The sequence below is a fragment of the Onychostoma macrolepis genome, chromosome 19 (assembly GCF_012432095.1).
Source record: "Onychostoma macrolepis isolate SWU-2019 chromosome 19, ASM1243209v1, whole genome shotgun sequence".
Lineage (NCBI taxonomy): Eukaryota > Metazoa > Chordata > Actinopteri > Cypriniformes > Cyprinidae > Onychostoma > Onychostoma macrolepis.
The window spans coordinates 12,765,351-12,791,165 of record NC_081173.1 but is presented as its reverse complement, the minus strand read 5'-3'; the positions used below and the strand labels follow the sequence as shown (position 1 = coordinate 12,791,165).

The following is a 25,815-nucleotide window of genomic DNA, read 5'->3' as shown; positions in this document are numbered from 1 at the left end:
AACACACATTTCCTATTATCAATGTTGAGAACCTTAATATATAGATTTTTCAGGGTTCTTTTAAAAAATAGAAAGAAAAAAAATGCATTCTGGAAATTAAAATCTTTTGTAACAAATATCTTTACTTTGTCGCTTTTGATCAATTTGATAAATGTTTGTTGAATACATTTTTTTTATGTCATATATAATATATGTATAAATAAAATAACATGTATAAATATTATAATATAATACAGATATACCTACCTATCTATCTTTCTCTCTATCTTTCTCTCTCTCTCTCTCTCTCTCTCTCTATACCATTAACCATCTATGTTTTCACCAAAATCTGTGGTCTCTAGACATCAGCATCAGCCATTTAAATAAACCCTTAAGGGTCAACAACTGTTGCAGATGTTACTATGCTAACTAGGTTTTCACTCATTAGAGAACTGTGGTCACAAGGAAACCAAATTTAATATCGGACTAATCGGATGAAGTGGGCTGCCTGGAGGGGAGATCAGCTAATTTCATGGATTATACAGAGACAGAATATGAAGAGCCTGGCTCTTATCCTTTTTCCCATTGCCATGTTCAGTTTAAAATGGGAAGCGTCATCCCCCGTTTCCCAGAATCCCTTGGATTGAGCTCGTTGTTCATGAGAAAAGACAAATGGAGAAGAACAGAAGTAGTGAGGGAGGGAGGGAGTGAGCGAGGAGAAGAGGACACGAGCTGTGCCAGCCTCAGAGTGCCACCACGAAGAGGGAGAGAGAGTGAGTAACACAAATCTAAAAATGAAATGAATGAAAGAAGGAAAAACTGGGCTCAGAAAACTGCAAATCAGGAAGAAGAGAACACACGGAGGAGGAAGCTCTGTCCAACTGGACCTGATGAGAGATTAGACGTGATAACCACGAAGAAAGAGAGGGCGGGAGAGAGAGCGACAGAGGGATAAGCACTCTGTGTGGCATTAGGAGTGTAAGCTCTGCCTGGTATTTATAGTTCAGAGGGCCGCAGGAGGAGAGAGCAGCCGAAAAACGGTGTCTTCAAAAAATCAGATGAGAAACTGGGAAACGGAAGTAGAGAGTTCATTCAAAATCTGCTGGAGGAAAAGACAAAGATGGTATAAGTGGAAGGAGCACTAATGGAAATCACCTGCGTTCTATCCCTTCAGGAAGGAAGAATGAGAAAAGCTGGCAACATTTGTGATGGACCGGTTGCGCATTGTACTCTCAAAGGATAATCAGGGTCTTTCCTACGTGCCTCCAGCATCATTGCAGGGATTTACAGACCTGTTTAAATGGGACACCGTGGGATCAAATGTCAGATCACTTCTGCCTGCCGATTGGCTGTGGCTCTCTGTTTGGTCGCAGCTTTATGAGATCATGCAAGCATCGTGGTGGTTACTGCACTGCCTGTTTTGCTGACTCACATGTCTGTGATCACCCCGTTTCTGCAATTGGTGATCATGTGAGATTGAACTAGGGATGCACATTTAATTGTATTCTCATTGTGATCACGATTTATGTTTCTCTCGATTATTCAAGCATAATCGTCTATGATGTTTGTGCTATATCCAAACATGAATCGTGACTACATTGTTTGCATTGGGGTTGCTAAATAAATGCACTTAATCTATGCAATTACTGAGCTACCATACAAAGTCATGACATAATTTGGAATTATTGTAAATAATCGATATTTCACTGTTTTGGCTTTTGAAGCTTCTTACTAATTTTAATATTGCGCTTGAGTTGACGTTTTCTTTATTTGTGCTTCATGATTCTAATGAAATTTAAGAAGAAACTATTTATATGATTATAATTTTTCATGATTATTACTTCAACTGTTACCATGCAGTCCCCAGGATTTTCTCCCTCCTACATTCACTCTCATTTTCACTTTCACTTTCATTCTCTCCTCAATTCTGTTATATATACTTGTAGAGCTCTGCAGAGGAAATGATCATGTAACATCTCATCATTCACTTGTTTATTGCTCAACTGGACCGTGTTATCCTGCATCACAAGCCTTTTTATGATATGAACTTGCATTGTTGTCGTGGCCTAGTTCCCTCCAGATGTTTTGCAGTTTAAAGGTAAGGGACGGTTGAACTTGTGACAACAGAGACTATTCCGATGACATCATCCTGCGGGGACGCTCGCTCATCTCACCATGCTGTTATGGAGTTCATAACAACAGTTCAGAGACGCATGATAATCTCTCATTTGTAGGCTTGCTAAAGAGACTCTTGAAGATGGATTGCTGCACAAAAGGTTCTTCATTCAATCACAGGAAACTGAGCAGCCACAGATTGTGAGAGGTGGAAAGGACAGCGTTTACGACACATCTCTCCTCTGAGAGAGTGAGAGTGGCAGTGGTTTGAGGGAGGAGGGGAACGTCACTCCTTATTAGTAGTGAAGGAGGAGCTCTTGTAGTGTTTGACATGCACGTGTGAGCCAAGCTGCATGTTTGAGCTGAGCTTTGATATGGCAAGCAAATATGAAGACCGGCGAACGAAGAGGTAGAACGTGGGAGCTTTAGACAGAAAAGGAGTAAGTGAAAATTTCTAAGCCTTTTTTCCTCGAGTGTGGACTTGAGAGATTTCTGATTCCTGCCAGAGTGCGTTTGGACTAAAGGTGCGAAACGCCACACTCTGAGACATGACAGGAAGACGAAAGTGAAGGTAGATCGTTCTGGAAGCCAAAAGGAATAAGTCACCAGCAGAATGTGGCCTGAATATTGCACCGAACGGAGCCTGAATGCTCATCTGCACGCGCTCATGTGCTGCGCAGGTCAGTTTCTATTTGTGTTCCTGTGCGTAAGTCGTCACCTAGTCACATGGGCGCTGTGATTTTGTGTGTCAGCGGATGTGTTGTTTGCTGATATGTTTGTCCACAATTGTCGTGGTGCTGGATCAGTGTGCGAGCCCACGTGGTTGAGTGTGAACATGATGGTGTGAGTTTCTGTACCATGTTTGCACAGTGTAGGGTGTGTGAACACAATGACTCAAGTGTACTGAGGAACAAGAGAATGTGCCTCTGTGTGACAGTCACAGACATTGTGGATGAAAGGGAATAAGATATTCTAAGAAACAACTTGACACACACATTTCCTTTTAAAATACTTTTGCAATAGTGTGTGTGTGTGTGTGTGTGTGTGTGTGTGTGCTTGAATCAGTTCCACTATGCAAAAGTGGGTGTGAGGCATGTGGAAAGCTAAAAAGGTGTGTTTGTTGCACTCATTAAGGTATCAACTGTTCAAAAGTCAGGTTGGATTCCCACACAATTCTCACGCTAGAATAGAGAACTCCTTCTTTTTTTTTTTTTTGTCTTGTCATTTAGGAAGGAAACATTAAGTATGCAAAAATATCACTGTAGTTTATATTTACACGATTAAAAAAAAAGACACAATTTATACATATATATTTATTGTGACTTTGAGAGTGGGATGTTCTGTGTGTGCTTATCGGAGGAAGTGGGCCGTCTGCACCACATGGTTGCTTAGTATTGCTGTGTCTCTATAGCAACCACATCAACTGTAGCCTCACAGTAAGAGGCCGAAAGAAAGCGGCAGATAAAGCAGGAGTGTAATGAACTCCTAGAACAGCAGGCTTGTGTGATCAATTTCTATTCTGTGCTTGGTTGCATCACTAGTCTGGCATGTTCAGAATAAGACAAAACAGACATGAAGTTCATGTCTCAATTCAAAACTTCCTGCCCATAATTCTTTGTTTTTAGATCATATCAGTATCTGTGGCATCAGGTGTCAGATCAGGACTGTGATATGTCAGCTTTGATCCCTATTATGTGTACTGAATTGCATAACGTTCAAGATATTAGGGCATTTCTGGGTACATAGAGTGTGGTGTGATGCAACATCAAGCTGAACATTCACTTGTCATGGTGTTCTGAGCGTGTGTTCATGTGTGACCTCCTACATGTTATAGTAAGTTGTGGAGAATGTAGGTCAGGTGACAACGGTAATGAAGCTATTAACTTTTTTTTTTTTAACTTTCAGCCTAGTTTCCAATTTTACCAAACCTCTGCTAATATAGCAGATACTGATGTATCTCTGTAACCTGCTTTGGCTGTCAATTTTATTTGCTAATATTGTGGATTTAATATGACTTTCTAAAAGGCTTTATAAAAAAAAAACAATAATAATAAAAATAAAAATAAAAAAAAAACTTTTTTAATTCAATGAAAATAACCACACACACACACTGCTTTTCAAGTTCAATAGTTTGGAGTCAGCAAATGTTTTAAGTGCTTTTGAAAGTCTCTTATTCTCACCAAGGCTGTATTTATTTAATAAAAATACAGTAAAAACTGTGATTATGAAATGTAACAACTTAAAATTACTTTTTTCTGTTTTAATATTTTAAAATATAGCCTAATTTATTTTTGTAATGCAGAGCTGAATTTTCAGCATCATTACTCGTCTTCAGTGTCACGCGATCCTTCAGAAATCATTCTAATATGTTGATTTGGTGCTGAAGAAACATTTCTTTATTATTATCGATGTTGAAAACGGTTGTTCTGCTTAATATTTTTGTGGAAACCGTAATACTTATTATTCCAAGATTCTTTAAATGGAAAGTTTACTTTTTATCAAATTGAAGCCAAATAAAATAAAACAAAAAATAAATAAAATTAATATTTCTGACCCCAAACTTTTGAATGGTAGTGTATTTACAATATGGCTTTCTATTAAATCATGTGACCATGGGTAAAATGTATTATTTATATTAATGTATTAAAATACACAATTTAGCATTTTACAGTCCGTGTTTGAATTCAGGCTGTTTAAAGCAAGACTGGACGGACGCTTGTAAATAATACACAGCATGATGCTGTAGTCCTCTTCATGCGTTACATAATTAACCCAATCTCTCTTCCTCCCCCCTCCTCGCCTCTTCCTCTCTGTCTCTTTCTGCTGTTTCCTCTTCTATCTCTCTTTTCACAGATGAGCGAGACAGGGTGCAGAAGAAAACTTTCACAAAATGGGTCAACAAACATCTCATAAAGGTACAGTCCAGCACGCCGGGTTATTTTTGTCTTTTCTGCTGCACTGCACAATGATAAGGCCTGCTGGCCGCTGGGCTTCAGTCCTGCTGAACACACAGCATGCACACGTTCACACTTACACATAAGACTCAGGGACTGATCTTATTAATATTAGGACGCTTGCAGTGGGACCTGCAAGTCAACGATTGTACAGAAACTGTTATTAGTTTAATAATAATAATAATAACACAATGACCCAGTGTTTTGTCCATATGACTCTGAAAAGGCGTTCAGCATGTTATCATGCTCCAGAACTATATTTGTGAGTCTGTTAATCCTCTGTAACTCCTGCCCCACTGACTACAGATCATGAGAGCAAAGAATTCTGGGTATTTCAAGGGCAGGGCAGATGACCAAACGCAAAAGGGCCAGAGTTATGAGGTTAGAGATAGTCATAACTCTGCTGGTATTACTGTAATGTAGGTCAGACAGACCATAGGTAATGAGAGAGGTTTACACAGTGCTGCTGGAAGGTTAGACTTTACAAGTAGTGAGTTTTATATATATACTAGACCTCTGTGACCCTTTTGGGACATCTTTATATTGTATTAGAGACGACAGACTGTTTGTTACCCACATATAACAAAAGACAGTCTTCAATGCGATTTAATCACATTCAAAATAAACGTTATATTAAGGAAAAATGTTAGATTTATATATAAAGTAAGTATAAATACATATACATACAAATATATTTTTTAAATTTATACATATATGTGAGTGTATTTATATATACATAATACATGTACACAATACACACTCATATAGAACGTAAACATAAAGTTTTATTTTGAATGCGATTAATCGTTTTGCAGACCACCTTCTTCAGTGACGTAAGGTCCCACTAACATGCTGTTTCAGTTTTGATAGTTGACAGGTCTAGAATTATCTATGGTGATTACTTCCGGAAATGTGCAATTATTCAAATGGCTCTTTGGTTGTTATAGCATAGCTAGCATGGTTTGTTATGAGTCTCATTAGCAGATACTAAGTAGGTGATGATACCTGTTAGCATTGTGTTTACACATCTCTCTCCATCTCTGGCAGGTGAACAGGTTTGTTGTTCCCTTGAGGCAATGTTGCAGTGTGTAGATTGTGTCACGTCCGTTTATTTGTCCTTTACACACTCTAACATAAACAGTGACCTCATTGCAAACTGGTTTAAGAGGGGTTGTACAACATACCTGTCTACAGGAATGACTGCTGACTACAGAGGGGGGGAAGCATTTGAGTGTGACACATTTTATTATTTAATACTCCACCGCTTGGGTATTACTCCAGTGCCCAAGTATAGTTTGTTATTCTCTCTGTCCATGGCAACAGGGCATCCCATGATAATACACCTGTGGTAAACACTGAAATGACATGGAAGAGACTGAGGTGGAAAGAAATTACTATGTTTTGTTCAGGGAGTGTGGGAACACACATGTGGCCGTAACAATATCAGTGACATTGATCATGTGATGTCTCTATACAGACTGACAGAAGTACAAGATGCTCTTTGAATCTTCTGAAATCATGCTGGAAAACATGATTCAGTTTTTACACAAACACTTATCTAATATAATATAATCAGTGTATATAATATATTTGTAAATGTAATTTGAAATAAAAAGACTTTTTAAACACTTTTGATCGATTTAAGGCACACTTGCTGAATAAAAGTACTAATTTCTTTAAAAATAAAAGTAGTACTGACCCCATACATTTGAATGGTATGGTATATAGTATTTTTTTATTTTATTTTTTATCTTGATTGAAATAAAGGGAGGGAATGGAGAGGATTGTGAGTCTCACAGTTGTCAGGATATTCTTTTATACTCAGCAGATGGTTCCTCTGTGGCCCTGTGAGGAAGCAGCTGTGTTGGATTTTGCTGTGTACAGCTTAGAGTCTCTGAATCCGCAAACACACACAAGTGCACTTCAGTACAGAACTTCAAGATCCTCCATGTTTTTCTTGTTGCTGGTTTACTGGCCCATCTCAATGAGTCTGGCGCCCTCTGCTGGTTAGAGTTAGTGCACTGCAGTTGTCTCTCTATGAAACTAAATTACTTCACAATTTTATCCAAATTGCTTTTGTTGGTCGCAACCAACCAACCAAACAAATTAGTTTGCTAATTGTCATTTAAATACAGATTAATATATAAAGTCAGCCTGTAAACACACATGGTAATTCAAGCACAAACCTTATTGAAACTGTTGCTTATAATACAAACACTTACACACAGGCCTCTAAATACTGTAAAGAGCTCAACATCTCACTCTAACTGTATTTCTCTCTTTTTCTCTCCAGGTGCGGAAGCACATCACAGACCTGTATGAGGATCTAAGGGATGGGCATAACCTAATTTCCCTGCTTGAGGTGCTGTCTGGCGTCACATTGGTAAGAAAGCAGCTACCATCACATCACACACACACACACAGGATATAAATAAGGTTGTACACAAATTTGATTCCAGTGCTTTATGCAATTCTCCGAGGTAGGGGTGTGCCATATCATACATGACGGCAGTGTGGAAGCATTTAAAACTGTCTGAGAAAGACGCAAAAATCAAGCACCGACAGCGAGAGACTGTTTAGTACTGCATCGCATGTCTTCCATGAGAGGAAGGGGTGGTTGTTGCTGGTTACTGTATGATGATTAAAATCGCAAAATGGCCTTAAAGAATTAAATACACTGCAGAACGTTATGTTTTCTAATACACGCATGACTGCATTCAAACAGCGCTGCAGGAGCTCACGGCGCTGTCTCATTAGCCAGGGTTCAAAGTCCAAACCGCGAGGGAAATCTGAAACTGTGTTACTCGTCAGTTGCTCAGTAACACTTTTATTAATTTTTACAAGGCATGTGACAATGTGATACAGTACGTGGATCCTCCCATATTAGTAATGACAATAATTTATAAATCTGCTGTTGTCAACAAAAGGAAGCACTGAGGACTTCCTGCGGGTCTCCGTCAAAATAAAAGCTCCATCAACATTCATAAATGTTAGTATTGTAATATTACTGTTGTTCTGTTAAATAAAATTAAAAAGTAAGACAATAATAATGATAATAATTACAACAGCTCTATTAATACATTTATTATAACGTTCACACATGGTGTTCAAACTGGTATCTGTAATATTTTCTAATGTTTTAAAAGAATTCCCTTCTTCTCTACAATGTTTAAAAATAATAATTTATTCCATGTAGTGTCCATTTCATTCATTTAACATTTAATATTGGAGGCATCCAAGTTATTTGACACATTTTGACACATTTGAAATGTTATTTTTTAAGTAACGCAATAGTTACTTTCCCTGGTAATTGGTTACTTTTATAATGATGTAACTCAGTTGCTTACTCATTTACTATTTGTGAGAAGCAACTAGTAACTAACTAATTACCTTTTTAAAGTAACTTGCCCAACAATGGTCACTAGCACTATAGCACTATAATCTGCTTCTGCCACTTTATGACAATAGATTTACACTTCGAATTAGGTAGTCTGTCATCAATGACAGTAGCTCATTGGAAAATGATGGAAAATGCCTTTCATTGTGTTTGCACTAATAAATGCTGCTGCCTGCCAGCCAGCTGCAATCACCAATAAAACCTTGTTCCATATTTTTTTGTATATCGTCATAAATATCAATATCGCAAATATTCTTGAAATATCGTATAATTTTGAGGTTAAATCGCCCACCCCTACTCCCAGGTAATTCATGTGGCAGAGATCTGCTTTATTTTCCGTAATGCAATTCAGAGTCACATAGTGCCAGGGGATCATGTCACATGAGTTCACCTGGGGGTTAGGCTGATGCCATGAAGTGTCCTGGCTTGTTGCTGATGTTGCCGAATGCAGATACAGACCTTGCTGCAGAGAAATAGCTGAGTCTGACGTGTACTGCAATGTGTTGTAATGACATCTGCATTAGTACATTATTTCTGCACTCAATCTTGCCCAGTCTGATGGCTGGGGACCATGATGCACTGGGGCAGACTGAATGATGGGTGGATTAACAGAGACAGACTGCTGACACACCACTTGCCCTCTACGATTGCTCTCTCACTCCATCTTTCTATTACCTCATCTTTTTTATGATTTATTTTATATATATATATATATATATATATATATATATATATATATATATACATACAGTATTATTATAATTTTTCTGTTTTGGGTTTTCTTCTTTTGTTTTGTTTTGGATTTGTTGCACTCTCTTCCTCCATCTTTTCATTTTTTAAACTGTTTCATACATATATCATCCCTTCAACACTGTTTCTGTCTTCATCCTTTCTTTGTGACCCTCTCTATGATGTCATCAGCACAAGGGTGCATCGACTCTGCGGAGAACGTCTGTGTCACGCGCACCCCCACTCATCCTGCTGGGTGGGGAGGATGAGGAGGATGGAGCTCAGGGAGTATGTGTGACCCCCCCTCTATTGAAATGAACACAGTCACACACAGTCAGCTCTGTACACTGCATGGCGTGGACTCAAAGGACCGGTCAATTTCATGAATATGCAGAGGGGAATGTCTAACACGCCGATGCATAATTCATGATGCCGCACATAATCTGATTTATTACATTTAGGTGTTTGAGAGACCTCGCCTTGCGTACACATTTTATATACACGTCACGTCAGTCCTGCCAACGCTCACATCACATGCTCACATTGAATCTGATGACTTTGACACATCTGCCCTATTGTGGGGGTTTTCTGGTCACCTGTTTGCAGGTTTGCTGTACACGCTGTTGCATTTGTGGGTGATAGTGAGCATGCTTTGCATGTAAGGGTGTGTGAGTCTGCTACATGACCTCAGTAGAGAGTAGTGATAGACCGCTATATTGGACAGGCCAGTTAATTGAATGATATTTGGCCATGTCTGGCTGATTAATAGAATTAGCCATTCGGCCTTGTTAGTAGATAGAAACCTGAGGAAATTTTGTTACATCTTATTTCCTACTGTTAAATTGTAATATACACTTACAGTTCAAAGGTTTGTGGCCAGTAAGATTTTTTAATCAATTATTTTATTCAGCAACGATAAATTAAATTGATTAAAAGTTTTCAACATCGATAATTATAAGAAATGTTTCTTCAGCACCAAATCAGCATATTAAAATGATTTCTGAAGGATCGTGTGACACTGAAGACTGGAGTAATGATGCTGAAAATTCAGCTTTGGCATCACAGAAATTACACTTTAAAATATATAGAAATAGTTCTTTTAAATTGTAATAATATTACTGTGTTTATTTGTTAACAAATGCAGCTTTACTGAGCATAAAATACTTATTTCAAAAACATTAAAAATCTGACCAACCCTGGACTTTTGTATGGTAGTGTGTATTGACATTATATCGGCCATCTACTGCCCTGCTCTCTAGATATTGCTATTGGTCACCCGCTACTAGACAGATGTTAGCAAGTGAGACAAAGTGTGTGAGATACAATAATTATATAGATTTACTGTTTGAATGGTTTGCTAATGACGACATTTTCACAGTATGCTAACTATTCCCTGTAACTCTGAGACAGGATTATTAATTACTGACAATCCTGTGAGGGTCTTGTGTTATTTTGCAGTGTGCTGCTTTTGCTGCTTTCAGGCTTGTGCTAATGAAGCTGTCCTGTTTTCACACAGACCTCCAATTTGCCCAGATTATCAGTGCACTCATCTGCATTCTCTCTCTGTTTTCTCTCTCACTCTCTTCCTGTCTTCAATAGCCCAGGGAAAAGGGTCGCATGCGATTTCACCGACTCCAGAATGTGCAGATCGCCTTGGACTTCCTTAAGCAGAGACAGGTATGAATGTCTAAAATGACACTTTCTCACTCTGAGTTGCTTTTTACAGATTGTCAGCTCTTTGTTTATAAATGCAAGGATGTAACCAAATATTCAAGATTGGGTGGGCTAAAACAAGAGTTGAAGAAGTCTCATTCATCAACTACTACTCTGAATATTGGGAAGGACGTGCCCCCTTTAGTGTTTAGGCTAGTTACCCTCACTAATGAACTAATGTAATGCACATTTAGGGGAATTGAATACAAGATGATAGCTTGGGACGTCTGTGTCCTCAGTCTCATTGTGCTTCAACGTGGCTCTGAGATAACATGACCTGGGGTTGATAGATGTGTTCTGCCCCATGCAAGTCTGTCCAGTCCCCTCTGTGTTGTCACCCCAGCCCAGGGTCCCTAAACCAGACAAAATGCCAACCAGTGCCCTTCTCCCAATGCGCAGTACATAGTTTCTGACAGCTGTAAGCGTAAGAGGACAACAAACGCCAAAGCTTTCCTGAAATTACATTACATCATCAGTTTTCACCTAGGAATAGTCTTTTATTGGCAATCGCTTCTTTTTTTTTTAACACCTTTACACCAAATTGTACCTTTAACTCATTCAGATATTTTCCACTAATGAGAGTCTTTTTTTTAAAATGCAGGTTAAATTAGTGAATATACGCAATGATGACATCACAGATGGGAACCCAAAGCTGACACTGGGACTGATCTGGACCATCATCCTTCACTTCCAGGTAAGTTCACCTTAGTCACAGCCGTGTCCTATTTGAATATGTAATGTTCAACACAGCATGCCAGAGTTAGAGGTGACTCTGCTTAATGCTAATAGTGGCTGTTTACCAGCCTCTCGTGTCCACAGCTGTCAGTTTGAGCAACAGGGATTTTCCCGTGGCAAGAATATGAGAACTCAAGAGGGAATGGTGCACAAGGAGAATGTGATGGATGGAGTACAATCCTAAGCTCAGACTCTGAATATGCTCAGGGAATGGTTTATATGGTGTTTCAATAGAAAAGACCTGGCAGTCTGCCTGTTTTGCAGAATGACAGACTTTCTAGACAGGCACTGCCAGCCTGCATGCTGATAAAGAAACAAAAATCTGCGGAAATGGGCTCCACAGAGCACATTTGTGAAATGGTCTTCAATTTTCTAAACTTATGGGTCAAGCTAGAGAAGTAAGGTCTTGTTGGATGAGTACTTCACTGCTGGATGGTAGAATTGAAATGTCCTGCATGGTAGTTTATCCAAGAGCAATAAAAGGATATTTTCGCCCTTGCTCCTGAATGGAATACTAGCACAGATTGTTCCAACCATATTAATAATGTACTACAATAAACACATGACCAGTTAAGCTAATTTTTTTTATCCAAATTTGTGTAGAAGGCTTATAATCTGATCAAATAATGACTCAAGAAAGATATATTCAAATCACTGTAGTTTGTTTCTGTTCATTCTTTGAAAATGCATTGTATGCTGTACTATATGCTCTGATTGTAGTCTTCATGTTTTAGCAAATATAGTATATCAGTTTGTGAACATTGTATGCATACGCAAAAATGCATACTATGTGCAGTATACAGTTGTGAAGTTGTATTTCATTCCAAACATAGCCTTAGTCACCCATCAGCTATGAGAAAAGGCCACAATGCTAATTTAATAAATACTAGCAAAAGTAATAAAACTGATGCATTTTTCACAAACTCTCTGTGGATAATTGAAGAGAGTTCTATTAAATGCTCTTAAAATACAGTTATCATTTACTGCATACTAGCAGCACTTCCCAGGATCGTCCAGCAGAGGACACTGTTATTATCAACAGAGCATTACATCACAAGGTGACACATGCAGCTGGTTGCCAAGGTGATTGTGTTTAGTATGACCCCAAAGCCTTTTTCAATCAGCATGATTCAGCAGAAAAGAATGGAGGAAGCATGGGCCTCATGAAATAGCAAATCAGTTCAAACTAAAAAAAATATATATATTAATAATAAAGAAATATTGCTTTAGAAATTAAACCACTTTCCCCCACAGAATTTGATATTTTTACATCCAGTATATTTTAACAATAACTGGAGAGCAGAGATTTTAAACAAACTATCAATTATCTAGACAAATTGCAGTAATTGGTTCAGAACAAGAGCAGGCCACTGGCACACAAATAAGTACTTGTAAACTACTTGTTGCATCTCTGGAACAAAAATAAAACATTTGAACAGGCGAAAAAACAAGGAATGGGACTTTTAAAACGTGCATGCTTAATTGCAATACTTAACATTGATTGAGAAATGAGACAACAGTACACAAAGCAGAGCATGCCACTGACAGTATGGAGAATTTGCTGTGGTTGAACATTTCAACATTAGCTTTATTTTCTGTCAACCAAAAATATGTTGGAAGAAGAAATAATAAGTGTGATGGTAGACCACTATAGAAATCCATGATGTTATTGTTGTCATGAACAAGTTGCAGCCAAAATTACTATAATATAGCATGACTCATTTAGTGAAACATCATCCAATTTAATCATTTCAGCAGAGGCACATTAGGAGCCATTAGGAGGAGCTGCTGTTTGTCAATAGAAGCATTCGAAAACTACTCCTCTAAGTGCTATTTTGATGCATACTGTACTTTTACTTCAGTATCACTATCCAACCTCCCCCACACTCAATCTAGGACACTTCCCTCTGTTTTGAAACCACAGCTGTAACAGCAGCCTTTCGGAATTTTGTTTTGTATATCCTCATATATTTTAGTCTATGTTTAGTATCCTGTGGGAAAATACCAATCAAGCTTCAGTGTTTTAGCCTAGGCTGAATTTGCGCCAGCTGTCTCTGTCACAAAAACAACTAATCTGATTGGCTATTATGTTAGTCACATAAAAGGTGTGGTTGTCTGGCCAGCTGGGTTGTTTGGCAAAGATTGCAGTGTGCTGAAATCTTATGCTCTCTATCTGCAGGATAAAGCTGATAGGTGCTGGTCTCTGTCTGTCAGTAAACAGAAACATACCCTGTCAAAGTTACAGTACAGGAGACTCTGGATGCATGACAATTAGGCTGCTTTAAAAAAAGTGGGCTCAGCTGGCTGATTATCATGGTATCACGGTTCTGATTGATTTATTGCTTGTTAATTCATTACCTTCCTTTGCAATCCTGCTCGTGTATGCTGCTTCTGATCACATGACTAAATATCATCACAGTTGTGTATTTTGTGTAGGAGTGTGTCTATAGAATGTCTACAGCCTCTTAAGGTGTGGTCACATTTCCCCATGTGAATTAAGCATTGGGTTCAATTGCTCATGCAAATGTGCAGTATTGACCCTACAGCCTGTGAAATTTGATCAGAATTTAACTAATGTGAATGCATCTTAACAGCTGGCAAGATCTTTCATCTGCATCTCCTTAACTCTTTACAGATTGATCATGTTCTTCAGACCAGTCAGTGATAAATTCATTCATTCTGCCTTGTTCCTTGTTTATCTTTGTCAAGATGTCTTGTGGTTGGTGTGTTAATCTGTATAAATATGTATGTAAGAGAGGAGAGGCAGTAATATCAGCTGTGAAGTGACATGTATGTTAAGGAGCAACAATTAAAATTTCAGGTTCATTCTTTTCTTGCAGTCTCAGGCTGCCAACCAATTTGATTGGTGTGCCTGTGCGCGTGTGTGTTGAGCTCTGAGCTCACCAGGCATCAGAGCAGGGAGGGAGGGAGGGATGAGCACGTGGATAGGAGGAGAGAAAAAGAGAGGAGGAGGGAGAGAGGGAGGAGGAGGAAGCTAAAGCAGCAGCAGCAGCGTATTCTGTGAGGCTGCAGCAGACTAGAGATGAAGCTCTTTTTTTCCACTGGTGCCTACCAGTGAGAGCAGAGGAGCTACCCAGCAACTGAGAAGAGGACACATACAACCTGCTATTACTGGAGCCCCTGGTTTCCTCTCTCCCCTGCAGGCCTCTTGAAGCACACCACATATAAAGCGACACATATGCTTTCAATCTCAGAATCAGGATCGTTGAACCCTGCAGGCACACACATGTAAGTCGCACATTTTAATTTGTACCCAGGTTGTGCAAAGGAGAGCACCGTATCAATCGGATCAATTACGCCATGCTTGACTGATGGAGCTACGCTTTTTTCAATACTGGGGCAACCACTCTTCTCCGAGGCCAGCAGTGCAGCTCAAGGTTGGGGGAGGATTCCTCTGGATTTCCTTCTTTTCCTTCTCCAGCCATGGTTCAACTGCCCAGCCCAGCCCTATTCTGGCGGCGTTCTAATTAGATTTAACAGCCAGAGAAGCTGACAGTATCAGGGAGCGGCACCTTGTCAGTTATCACTCTTTCTTTCATCGGCTCACCCCAATCTAGGGACGTACACTTCTTAGTGGCGGAACAAGGAAGACAGGATGGCTTGAAACCGTGTCTACTTGATATATGAGACTGGACTGTGCTAAACCACATCTATAACCACCCATGTCAGCAGGGGGAAAGTGGTTGTTGAATTTTGCTGGCTGAAGGTGAGGTCTTCACTCATGGTAGTCACCGTCCTCTTTATTGACTTGAATGTGCTGGAGTCAGTGCATGGGATGCCAGTTCCCGTGGCAGCAGTGGCGAGACGCTTAGAACCTAGCCCCTCCCCTTCTTTCTCTTCAATGTCTGGAGACTTGTTTTAATGGAGTTTGCATGCCTGGGACGTGAAACACTCAAAGCTACAGGTGTGAAGACCAAACATCGTCTGACATGGTCTGGTTATCCTTGGGTGATGATGGGAACAAAAGATGTTAAGCTCTGATGGGTTGTGACTAAATTGTAGATGAGCTGTCTGACTCTGCTCTTTTCGTCCATTAGTAACTGATCTGGGACCTGTTACACAGCTTTACTGTAAGCGTCCCACAGGACTTTTATGACTGCTTCCCAATGCATTACCTACCCTATGTGATGTTAGCACTACGGAGTGCAGTGATCAATAATGTATACTAAAGATATTCAGAGAAGCAGGTGTTTCTAGGCATCTTACTGTACACGCATAAATACATGTTCAGACATGGGTTTTCTCCGGTTTTTAATTGCGTGCAAGCTGACGAATAGTGAATCCTTATGATGCATCCTGATGCAGAGTTATTGAGCATGTGCGTGTGTGCTCACATCAGTATGTCTTTGTATGTCTGCAGTGCAGTTTTATTGTCGTTCTCAACTTGAGAAATATCTACAGTGGCTTTTATAATAGTGTGTCTTCGAGTACCATGACAAATGGCCTGCTTTTTAACACATAGCTTGTGAAATGGGCTAAAAGGCACCAGTTTTTCTTCAGTCAGTGCTGCATCATCTCTGCATCATGTGCATCAAATGCTTTGCCGTAGGATTTTAATATTTTATAAAGGACAGTAACCTATATTCAGCATCATGTCCTAGAGGCTTACTAGGACCTTAAGTGATATTTGGTTTAGGTTAACTGCTACATTGCCTGAACGACAGAACGAGAAGACCAAGCAACAGGAGATATGACTGCTGTCCACACCTAAAGTTGAGACATGATGTCCTGGGAGAACCTCACCCTGTACCAAACCCTTTTGTCATGGTTAATACTTCTTGTCTTGATTTTCACTCCAGATGAGTCATTAACTTAACATTTTAATTCACCTTACCAGCCTCAGGCTGACTGTTTTGCTCCCATTGTGGACATCACTTTATTTCCTTTTGGCTCATATTTATTTTCTCTGTCTCTATGAGATATGGGGAGCTCCCTTGGTTGTGTGAAACAACCCAGGGATGCTGGACCAGGTGGTGCTGCACCACTATCACCCAAAAGAAAACTTCGCTTCAGGCGAAAACGAAAGGCCAAACAGAAGTTAAAAGGTGCCGAAAGGGAGGACAAGAGAAGCCGTGTCCTTGAAGAGAAGGATAGTGGAAGCGTTGAAGTTACGGAGGAGTCTACGACAAGAGCCCCTGATTCAGTCAAATTGGGATCTGGACAAATAACTACAGAAACTGAAACGCCCACCAATGTTGTCCTTGTTCCTGGTATGGCCCCAATATTTGGAAGCACAGGGACATTGCGGGGTAGCAAGATGGCCATTCTTTCCCCAGATCCCAGTCCAGCCTGGCTGGGGGCACTTCGCCAGTTTGAGATAAAGGGACTCAGCGAAGAGTCTCATCCTGAATTCGAGCAAGGCAACACAACTCCTGGAGGAGGAAGAGTCTGTAAGGTTCGAGAGCGAGTTCAGGGGGTATTAGAGAGACCCTGTCTTTTACGCTCCAAACGTGGTGACCTGGAAATAGAGAAGGAAGGAGGAGATATACATGGGCAGAGTGAACTGATGTTCGGTGAGCCCTCTGAAACCGAGAAGAAGGGAGTTGTTCACATTCGTGAGTTTGGAGGGCAACTTTGTGTGGTCCGAACTGTGTATCCAAGGGACTATGGGTCGCCCGTCTGGCGTGACAAAGAACTTAAGGTCCTTTCTGAACCTCCAGTTGCATCTCCTGTTACTGGAGGCATTATGAAAATACAAGTGTCCGCAACTCAAGGGCGACCACCCGGGAAGAACGACCCTGCCAAACCAGCAACAGCTGCAGCTTGGGGAAAAAAAGGGGAAGAGTTCCTGTTGGACAACTCTGCTCAACTAGCTGAAGGCGTTGGCCACCCACCACAAGACCTTCAGTCTTCAGGTTATGCTAGCGATGTGCCTCTCACCTCGCCCGAGACGGGAGGTGCTGTTCAGACTGACTGGGGGAGCTCCTCTGATGTGCTTGATTCTTCTGTGCTTGAGAGTCCCATCTCCCCCCAAGAGATACCGGTACAGCCTTCCACCCAGGTCAGATTCTTTTCTCTCTGTCTTCCTAAAGCTCTTTCATATGACTTTTGAAGCTTAAAAGGGTAGAGATTAAAGCATAGGCATAGGGGTATTGGGGGGTATAGGTGTTTGTGTGTTTTGCACTTCATTCTATTTCTACACTACTATCATCTCTCATGTGGCTTTTTTTTCTCTCAGCCAATCAGCTGTGCATAGAAAACAGCAAATCCTTCCTGAACCTCTCCCAGGAGCCTAATCAGTACTGCCCAGACCATCTCTCACTGTCTGCCTCCTTCCCTTCCCTCCATTCCTCATTATTTCCCGTCCCTCATACCACCCACTCTCTTTCCTGTCATTCCTGATGCTCTAGGTTCTGTATTCGAGTGAAGCTGCCTGGCAGTGCCAAAAACACGATCACAAATGATGTTCACAGACATTTTGTCAGCTGTTCATCTTTTTTCTCTGCACCAGTGTGATTGCTGCATATTTGTGTCTGTTGCCTGCCTTCCCTTGCCTAGTGCTCCACCTGCACACTTCAGAGTTATGGCTGGTGGAGAGGGATTTCATGGCCTCGTTATAGACATTCCAGCAGTGTGCTAGCTGCACTTGGTTTATTAAATTCTCAATATTAAGCATAGTCAAACCATGACTGTGCATGCTGTTTCAGTGATGTCTACCCAGCTATTGTCCTGTCAGTGTACAAGAAATACACTGTAAATGTGGAAACCAAAACCAGCATGCACACCCAGAAATGCACATCAAAAAGTCAGTGGTGTGTTTAAATGCAGTCTCAATGATCTCTCACTATAGAGCAAACTGTCTTCTGTAGAGTACAGTATGTGCTGGTTGCAGTCATGATGGCATGAAATTTCCCTACATATAAAATAAGATTGCGCATTAATCAGGCCTGCAAACTTTATTTGGGGAAATGTTTGCTATCTGCATTTTTGCTTTCCTTTCTTTCTATTACATAATATTGCATTTATTTCTGTCATGACGACACTTGGATAGTTTAGCATGGTAATATTCATGGAAATGTTAATTTATTTCGTCTTGCACGTAGCAAGTACCGAGACCTACTACTGCCAATACATCCACAGACATGCTGCTGTGAGCACGTAGGAAATAATGCTGCTTCACAATTAACATATATGAAATAACCCCCATATATAACATACATGAAATTACCCTGTAGAAGATCTATACAGGTGGAGCTGGGGATGGTGAAAGCTTTCCGAAGCATGCTGCAACTGCTACAGCAAGCACTAACCAAGTAGCCTATATGAATTTTGAGCAGCAAGCTACTTATCGGTGTGTGACATCCAGCGTTTCATGACAGAACTTTGTATATATTTTTAATGTGTTGATCTTGTAGAATTGTTGATTTTAGATTTTTAATGGGTTTTGCATTTTGTTTTATTTTTTGTCTTTATGCTATGTTATATTACATATGATGTGCTATTCTATGTTGTTTTATATTTTTTGTTTTGTTTGATTTCTCATATGTCACTTATTGTTTCATCATCAAATGCCCTTTTACATTGCTGATTGTAGCACTTCCTTCACTATCCTTTATGCCCACACTACTTTAAATTCTTACAGTGCACAATGGTGTGTGTGTTCATCTGCCGGTAACGTGCTCAGTGTTAACTGTGATATAATTAGACTATTTGAGGGTTGCAGCTCATCACAAAGCACGACTGTCCTTACTCTATTATAAGGTCACATACTCAGTCATCTGCACTCTAATGGAAATACCAGCGTGTCACAGTATGACCTGTCCACTGTTTTTATGACATACTCAGCATGTCGTCAAACCCAGATTTATCTCTGCTGTCACGGATGGTTCATCTTGAGACTGATTTGACTCAAGCGTTCTTGTCTGGAAAACATGTTTGATGGCGATACCAAAAGAAGAGGCAATGTTTGGGTGCATTTTTATGGCTCGGAGCCTGGATGGTTGGACTATGGCGTTAGAAATCTGTCTGACCTCACCTTCTAATCATCTTTAGAGTAAGAGGCTCAGGCTAGGACGGTTACTGTTCTTTTTCTGTATGTTACCAAATTTGCTCAAGCTAATCTTGGCCTGCATTGACTTTGTGAAGATTGATTTACTCTTATGTCTGTCTACACTCTCAGAACTGTCTGCATTCATGCCAGGATTTAAAGTGTTCTTTGCTAGCTAGGCAAGAAAAGAAGCAGGCAGGGATGTGAAGAGCAGCATATGAGAGGAATGACAAAGGAATACAGATTAGAGCCTGGCACAGACAGATACTGCGGATACTGACTCCCTTTGTCAAGAGGAAGAGTGAGTGAATGTAGAGGAAAAAGATAAGTGAAAGTTCATGGCCTAGCTGTGGCCTACAGTGGCTACCCCTAAAAATATAAATTTTCAAACTAGCAATGCTCAGACTTTTTTAGTGGAAGTATAACATCAGTTCCCCTTTACATACAAACCATGAAGTTCAGGTTCAATATAAGCTCTTTCTATTTACCAGATTTCTGAGATCTATGTGAGTGGTGAGTCAGGTGACCTCACAGCGAAAGAGAAGCTGCTAATATGGAGTCAACAGGCCACAGAGGGCTACCCCGGTCTCCGTTGTACCAATTTCTCCTCCAGCTGGAGCGATGGACGCTTGTTCAACGCTCTTCTGCACAGATACAGGTTCAAACACAAACACACATTAAAGCATAATGAATGCTCAATTTAAAAGGATAGACGGACATTAAGGCATGTAACACTCATGATCTCATGGCATTGTGATTTTTAGGCCGGACCTGATTGACATGGAAGTGGTTGCGCAACAGAGTAACCGTGAGAACCTGGAACAGGCCTTTGAGATTGCAGAGTCGTTAGGTGTAACACGACTTCTAGATGCTGAAGGTAACATTGGTGTCTTATCTCTCTTTAGTTTTCATCCATTCTACATATAGGAATTATTAGGTGCTAAAATCCATTTGTCTTAGATCATCATTCGCTCAGGCTTTTTATTCTCTCTCTACATTAGATGTTGATGTGCCGTCGCCAGATGAGAAATCTGTCATCACGTACGTCTCCTCCATCTACGATGCTTTCCCCAAGATCCCAGAGGGTGGAGAAGGCATTGCAGCTAATGTATGCTCACTTCACAGTGCACTCAGTCTCTTCAAGCCGTACCCTCTTTCTTTAATGTACTCAATGTAATTTAATTTTTGTCTTTCATTCTCGTTCCTTGTTTTCTCTCATATGGTTTCTGTTGTTCAGGAGGTTGACCAGCGATGGACAGAGTACCAATCTGGCTTCTCTTCTCTGCTGCAGTGGACCAGGCAACACACGGCCCTCATGGCCAACAGGAGCTTCCCCCACAATCCTGTGGAACTCAAGGTAAGAAACGTGAGGGAAGGAGAAGCTGAGAGAAGAGAACTGGATTTCATGAAGAAGGGATGGGTTTAAGTTTGGGTCAACAATAAATTAATGCAAACTTTTGAATGGTAGTGTACGTAGCAAGTTAGCTTTCAAGACAGCATCCCAACCATCATGAAACCTTAGTGACTGATTTGGAACATTCTACATATACAACAATCAATATGCCACAAATAGGGACTCACAATTTTGATTTCAATAGATTTTGATGTTAGCATGTTGCTAAGCTAACAGAACAATATTCTTCTAAACAAAATACACAGCACAAACAAATATTGGGTAAAATAATCCAATGATTTTCTGTATTGGATAACATGTTCATTTAAAATACATCATTATTTATTTCTATGCATTCTAGGATTGCCTTTTTTGTGAAGGATACTGCCTTACAATTTGGCTAAAAAGAGGTCTCTTACAAGGCAGCATATTCACTCAAATTCACTCGCCATTGTGTCTGGAACAAACCTGTGATGCCTTAAATTGCTAATTACCATTTAATGTGTCCTTTACTTGGCTGTTTACCAAAAGTGTTGTCTTCCCCAGGCACTTTACAATGAATATGTCCACTTCAAAGAAACAGAAATCCCTGCGAAGGAGAGAGAGAAGAGCCACATTGAGCACCTTTACAAGCTTCTGGAGGTGAGATAGAGTCTTACGAAGATAAAAAGAGAGTGACAGAGAGAGATTGAGGCTGACCTTGATTCTGCAGCTAAATGCAGGCGACACTGTTCACAAGAGGCACAGTGGAGCTGCACATTAACAGATTCAGGCTAATGTAGAGCGCAACGCTGCCATGTGGGAGAGGTGGAAGACTGACAGTATAAAGAGAACACACATGCACACACTCAAAAACACTAGGAAAGCTTCTTTTCATGTTAAAATGATTGATGTTTGTGGATGTTGTTTAGGCGTGGTTAGAATTCGGCCGCGTTAAGCTGCCTCAAGGGCTACACCCTAATGATCTGGAGGAGGAATGGGGAAAACTGATCCTGGAGATGTTGGAGAGAGAGAAAGCACTGAGGCCTGCTGTGGAGAGGTTAGTGAGTCCACTTCTAGAAGAGACGATTGCTGCATTTAGAATTGTAGCTGTTTGAAAGGATTTTTTGATTTGTACGTAACTTTGTTCTTAGGTTGGAGCTGCTCCTACAGAAGGCTAATAAGATCCAGAACATGGCACTAGATTGTGAGGAGAAACTCACGTTGGCAAAGAACACTTTGCAGGCTGTAAGTATGGGAGTAGAGTTTGATGTTAACTGCTAGGCTAGATAGCACACACATACAGAGTAGAATAATCAGTTTTAATTAGAATTAAATATTTTGATTTCTATATATCAGTATTGAATTAAACAGAAATATATTAGTAAGGTCTGGGTAACACTTTAACAATTCTCACTATAAACTAGCTGCTTATTAGCGTGTCTATTATTAATACATGGGCTGTTTATTAGTTATTATAAAACACATATTCTACAACCCTAATCCTACCCAATACTTAAACTTAACAACAACCTTACTAACTATTAATAAGCAGCAAATTAGGAGTTTATTGAGGCAAAAGCCGTAGTTAATGGTTTGTTAAAGGTGAGAATTGAACCTTAAAATAAAGTGTGACCTTGCTTGGATAGTTATCATTGAGAAATGTTTTGTTGTCTTTCCTCAGGACATGTCTCAGCTAGAGAATGGGCAGCCGGTACGGTGTGAGAATGAATTGGGGATGTATCTGCAGGACTGTGAGGCTTTAGTCAGACAGCTTCATCTTGACCTGCAGGTCCTCAGAGATGAGAAGTACTATCAAGTGGAGCAGCTGGCATTCAGGTAAGAGGGAGAAAATGGAAAAAAATGTCCAAAAGGCCACAGAGTGGAATTAGAGGCAAGAATAGCTATGATTTCATTCTTGCTGACAGTTATTTAAAATTGATTATTCACAATTATTTGTATGACAGTTAATTGTCAGCCAAAAGAGTTTTGTTCATATTGTTGCCATTCTTTTTGAGAATGTACATTACCATTTCAAATTTTTGTTCAGACCAAAATTTATTCAGACACCTTTTCAGATAACATTTCTCAAATTATCACAGTTTATTCGCTATGGTTTAGAAAATGGTAATAAAATATGACAAGAACTCAGAGTTAAAGTGTGTCAGAAAAATTAATCTTTATAATGTCAGATAACCTTTCTAGAAAGGTAAGTAATGAATTAGGTTGAAAAGCTGTCAGCTGTTAAATTTAAGTACACAATTAGATAATACCAATTTAGGTCAACCGATTACCGAGCAATGCTTAATTTTGTTCAATCTGAGATGTAAAAAGGTCGCATAAGCAATTAAAGAAAAAACACTTAAGCAAAACATGGTCAGGTCAAAGTGTCTGAATAATTTTTGGCCCCAAATTTTTTATCAATTTTACTGGTAGTCCACTGTATGAAGAATCTTTTGGTATAATATTTCACAGTTTACTTTATTTTGCTATGCTCGCTTACATCAATGTACTATAGTGTCCTGCACCCACTAGTGAAAAAATACCTAAAATGATATCTGGTGTCTAAATAATTTTTGGTTTGACTGTTTATTTATTTTTGAAAGACTATGTTGACCAAGGCTGTATTTAAATGATCAAAAATACATTAAAAACATTGTGAAATATTATTACAGTTTGATTGATCTTATTTATTCCTGAATTTTCTAAACCATTATTCCAGTCTTCAGTGTCACATGATCCTTCAGAAATTATTCTAATAAGCTGATTTGGTGCTCAATAAATATTTCTATTTATTATGTTGAAAACAGTTATGCTGCTTAATATTTTTTGTAGAAACCGCAATACATGTTTTTCAGGATTTGTTTTTCATTTATGATCCTGAGGTCTTTTCTCTCTTGTAGGGTGTCATGTCTGCAGGAGGAGCTGGTCTCTTTGCGCCTGCAGTGTGCCAGTGTGTACAGGAAGGGCCATTTCTCCACAGGGGGTCTGCTGGGAGAGCATGTGGGTCAGAAGGGTTCCTCAGGGGGTCTGGCTACACTGGGAGCACAGACGCTTCTGGGTGCAGTGGGTGCTGCGGCGTCCCTGCTCAGACGGCCGATGTCTCGTGCAGACCTGGTAGCCATGTCTTCATCTGAGGATGAAGGCAGTCTGCGCTTCATCTACGAGTTGCTGGGGTGGGTGGAAGAGACGCAGGATCTGCTGGAGCGAGCCGAGTGGGGTTCTGATCTGCCGTCTGTAGAACAGCACCTGCAAGACCACCACATCATTCACACAGCAGTGGAAGATCTTCTGAATAGCCTCAAAGAGGCTCGAAACTATGAGGTACATGAACACAAATTCTGATGTAGTCAATTTGTGACTCTGAAAAAATATTTAGGCCTGAGTAAAGCTCATGAATGGTTGTATACAGGGTCCAAAATTAGAACTGGTGTGAATAGACTCCAGGAGCAATACTGCACGCTTTTGCATAAGCAATAATTTATTTCTTCATGTTCTCTCTCCCCCAGTCAAGGGTCTCGCCTAATTTACGTAGCAGTTACTCTGAGACTCTATCCAAGCTGGAGAACCAGTATTGCAAACTGCTGGTGAGTTGTTCTGCTTTAGCATTATGATAAGCAGGCATATGTGAATGTATTTCAGTTCATTATACAGTGCATTATGGATATTACTGTTTTCTAATCTCATCAGGGTGTGACAGAGTGTGTCCTTACAAAAGCAGAATACTGAATGCTTGAGTGTGACATGCATAAGAGTTCTGTAAAACACCTGCTCTTGACAATAAATCCACACCCACACATGTCTCCTTAATTTAACCAAATCAATTTTCCATGAAAACCTGCAGTTGTTCAAAAGACCTGTGAGGCCAATTCGCCAAGGGTGCTTTGCTTACCTCGGCAAAAGCATCAGACTGAGCGGTTGCCTGTGTCATATGGGCAATGTTATGTATGTTGTTTTGTGTTGTCGCAGGAAAATTCGTCATGGCGACTGCGTTGCCTAGAGAGCCTTCGAGCTTTTGTGTCCCACTGCACTGAGGAGCTGATCTGGCTCAATGAGAGGGAGGAGGAGGAGCTGGCCTTCGACTGGAGCGACAGCAACACCAACATGGCTGCCAAAAGAGAGCAGTATGCTGTAAGACTCCATCTATAGAAAGATGCAGTAGTCATCATACCACCTCCGACCACTACATGTTCCTTTACTGATTTAGAGATGTTTTTTTCGCCTTTTGACATACAAACGAGTTTAATGGATTATCAAAAAACAAGAAATGTAGAGCAGGACCTGGTTCTATGCATTGGTTGTTGATTGGATTTTGGAATGGATTAGATGAATCTTTCACAGTAAGATCAATAAAATGTATTTACAAATTATATTAGGTGATTTTTTTCCTTCCATTCTGACCATTAATGTTTAATGGACGTTAGGTTGTTTTGGATTTGAGGAATAATTCTCCTTACTCTCTCTTAGGACACGAGGACAGAGCTGGAGGAAAAACAGGAAGTGATGCGCTCTCTCCAGGAGACAGCTGATCGCCTGTGTCAAGAGAACCACCCAGCCAAACAAACAGTGGAGGTGAGCTGTTGACCAATATGAACAATCTTCACTCACTGACCTAAAAATAGGTTGCGTTTACACTGTAAGTCTTAATGCATAGATCTGGTCTTTTAACCATATCCGGTTTTTATTTATTTTTTGGCCCGCCTGTTTACATTCACTTCAGACACAACTGGTATCCGATATCTGTGTTTACATTAATTCCTGAAAAAAAAAAAAAAATTGTCAGTGCTCGCTTTACTATGCACATGGAACACCC

At 40.0% G+C, this 25,815-nt stretch overlaps 1 protein-coding gene across 19 annotated transcripts in view; it reads left to right on the top strand.

Annotated features, from left to right (window-relative positions):
• macf1a (microtubule actin crosslinking factor 1a) overlaps positions 1-25,815 on the top strand; it is a 176,072-nt gene that overhangs the window by 63,048 nt on the left and 87,209 nt on the right. For 6 of the 19 annotated variants that reach the window (XM_058752926.1, XM_058752915.1, XM_058752924.1 and 3 more), the window contains exons 3-18: positions 4,948-5,009; positions 7,342-7,431; positions 10,774-10,851; positions 11,489-11,581; positions 20,122-20,288; positions 20,395-20,507; positions 20,632-20,738; positions 20,868-20,987; positions 21,570-21,665; positions 21,935-22,062; positions 22,157-22,250; positions 22,687-22,841; positions 23,906-24,326; positions 24,512-24,589; positions 24,972-25,133; positions 25,470-25,574. In XM_058752926.1, coding sequence (XP_058608909.1) covers positions 4,948-5,009; positions 7,342-7,431; positions 10,774-10,851; positions 11,489-11,581; positions 20,122-20,288; positions 20,395-20,507; positions 20,632-20,738; positions 20,868-20,987; positions 21,570-21,665; positions 21,935-22,062; positions 22,157-22,250; positions 22,687-22,841; positions 23,906-24,326; positions 24,512-24,589; positions 24,972-25,133; positions 25,470-25,574 — 2,069 coding nt within the window. Of the gene's footprint in view, positions 1-114; positions 2,775-4,947; positions 5,010-7,341; positions 7,432-9,366; positions 9,463-10,773; positions 10,852-11,488; positions 11,582-15,741; positions 17,645-20,121; positions 20,289-20,394; positions 20,508-20,631; positions 20,739-20,867; positions 20,988-21,569; positions 21,666-21,934; positions 22,063-22,156; positions 22,251-22,686; positions 22,842-23,905; positions 24,327-24,511; positions 24,590-24,971; positions 25,134-25,469; positions 25,575-25,815 lie in introns of those variants that run through there. The other 13 variants (XM_058752910.1, XM_058752911.1, XM_058752912.1 and 10 more) reach the window with 4 other exon arrangements.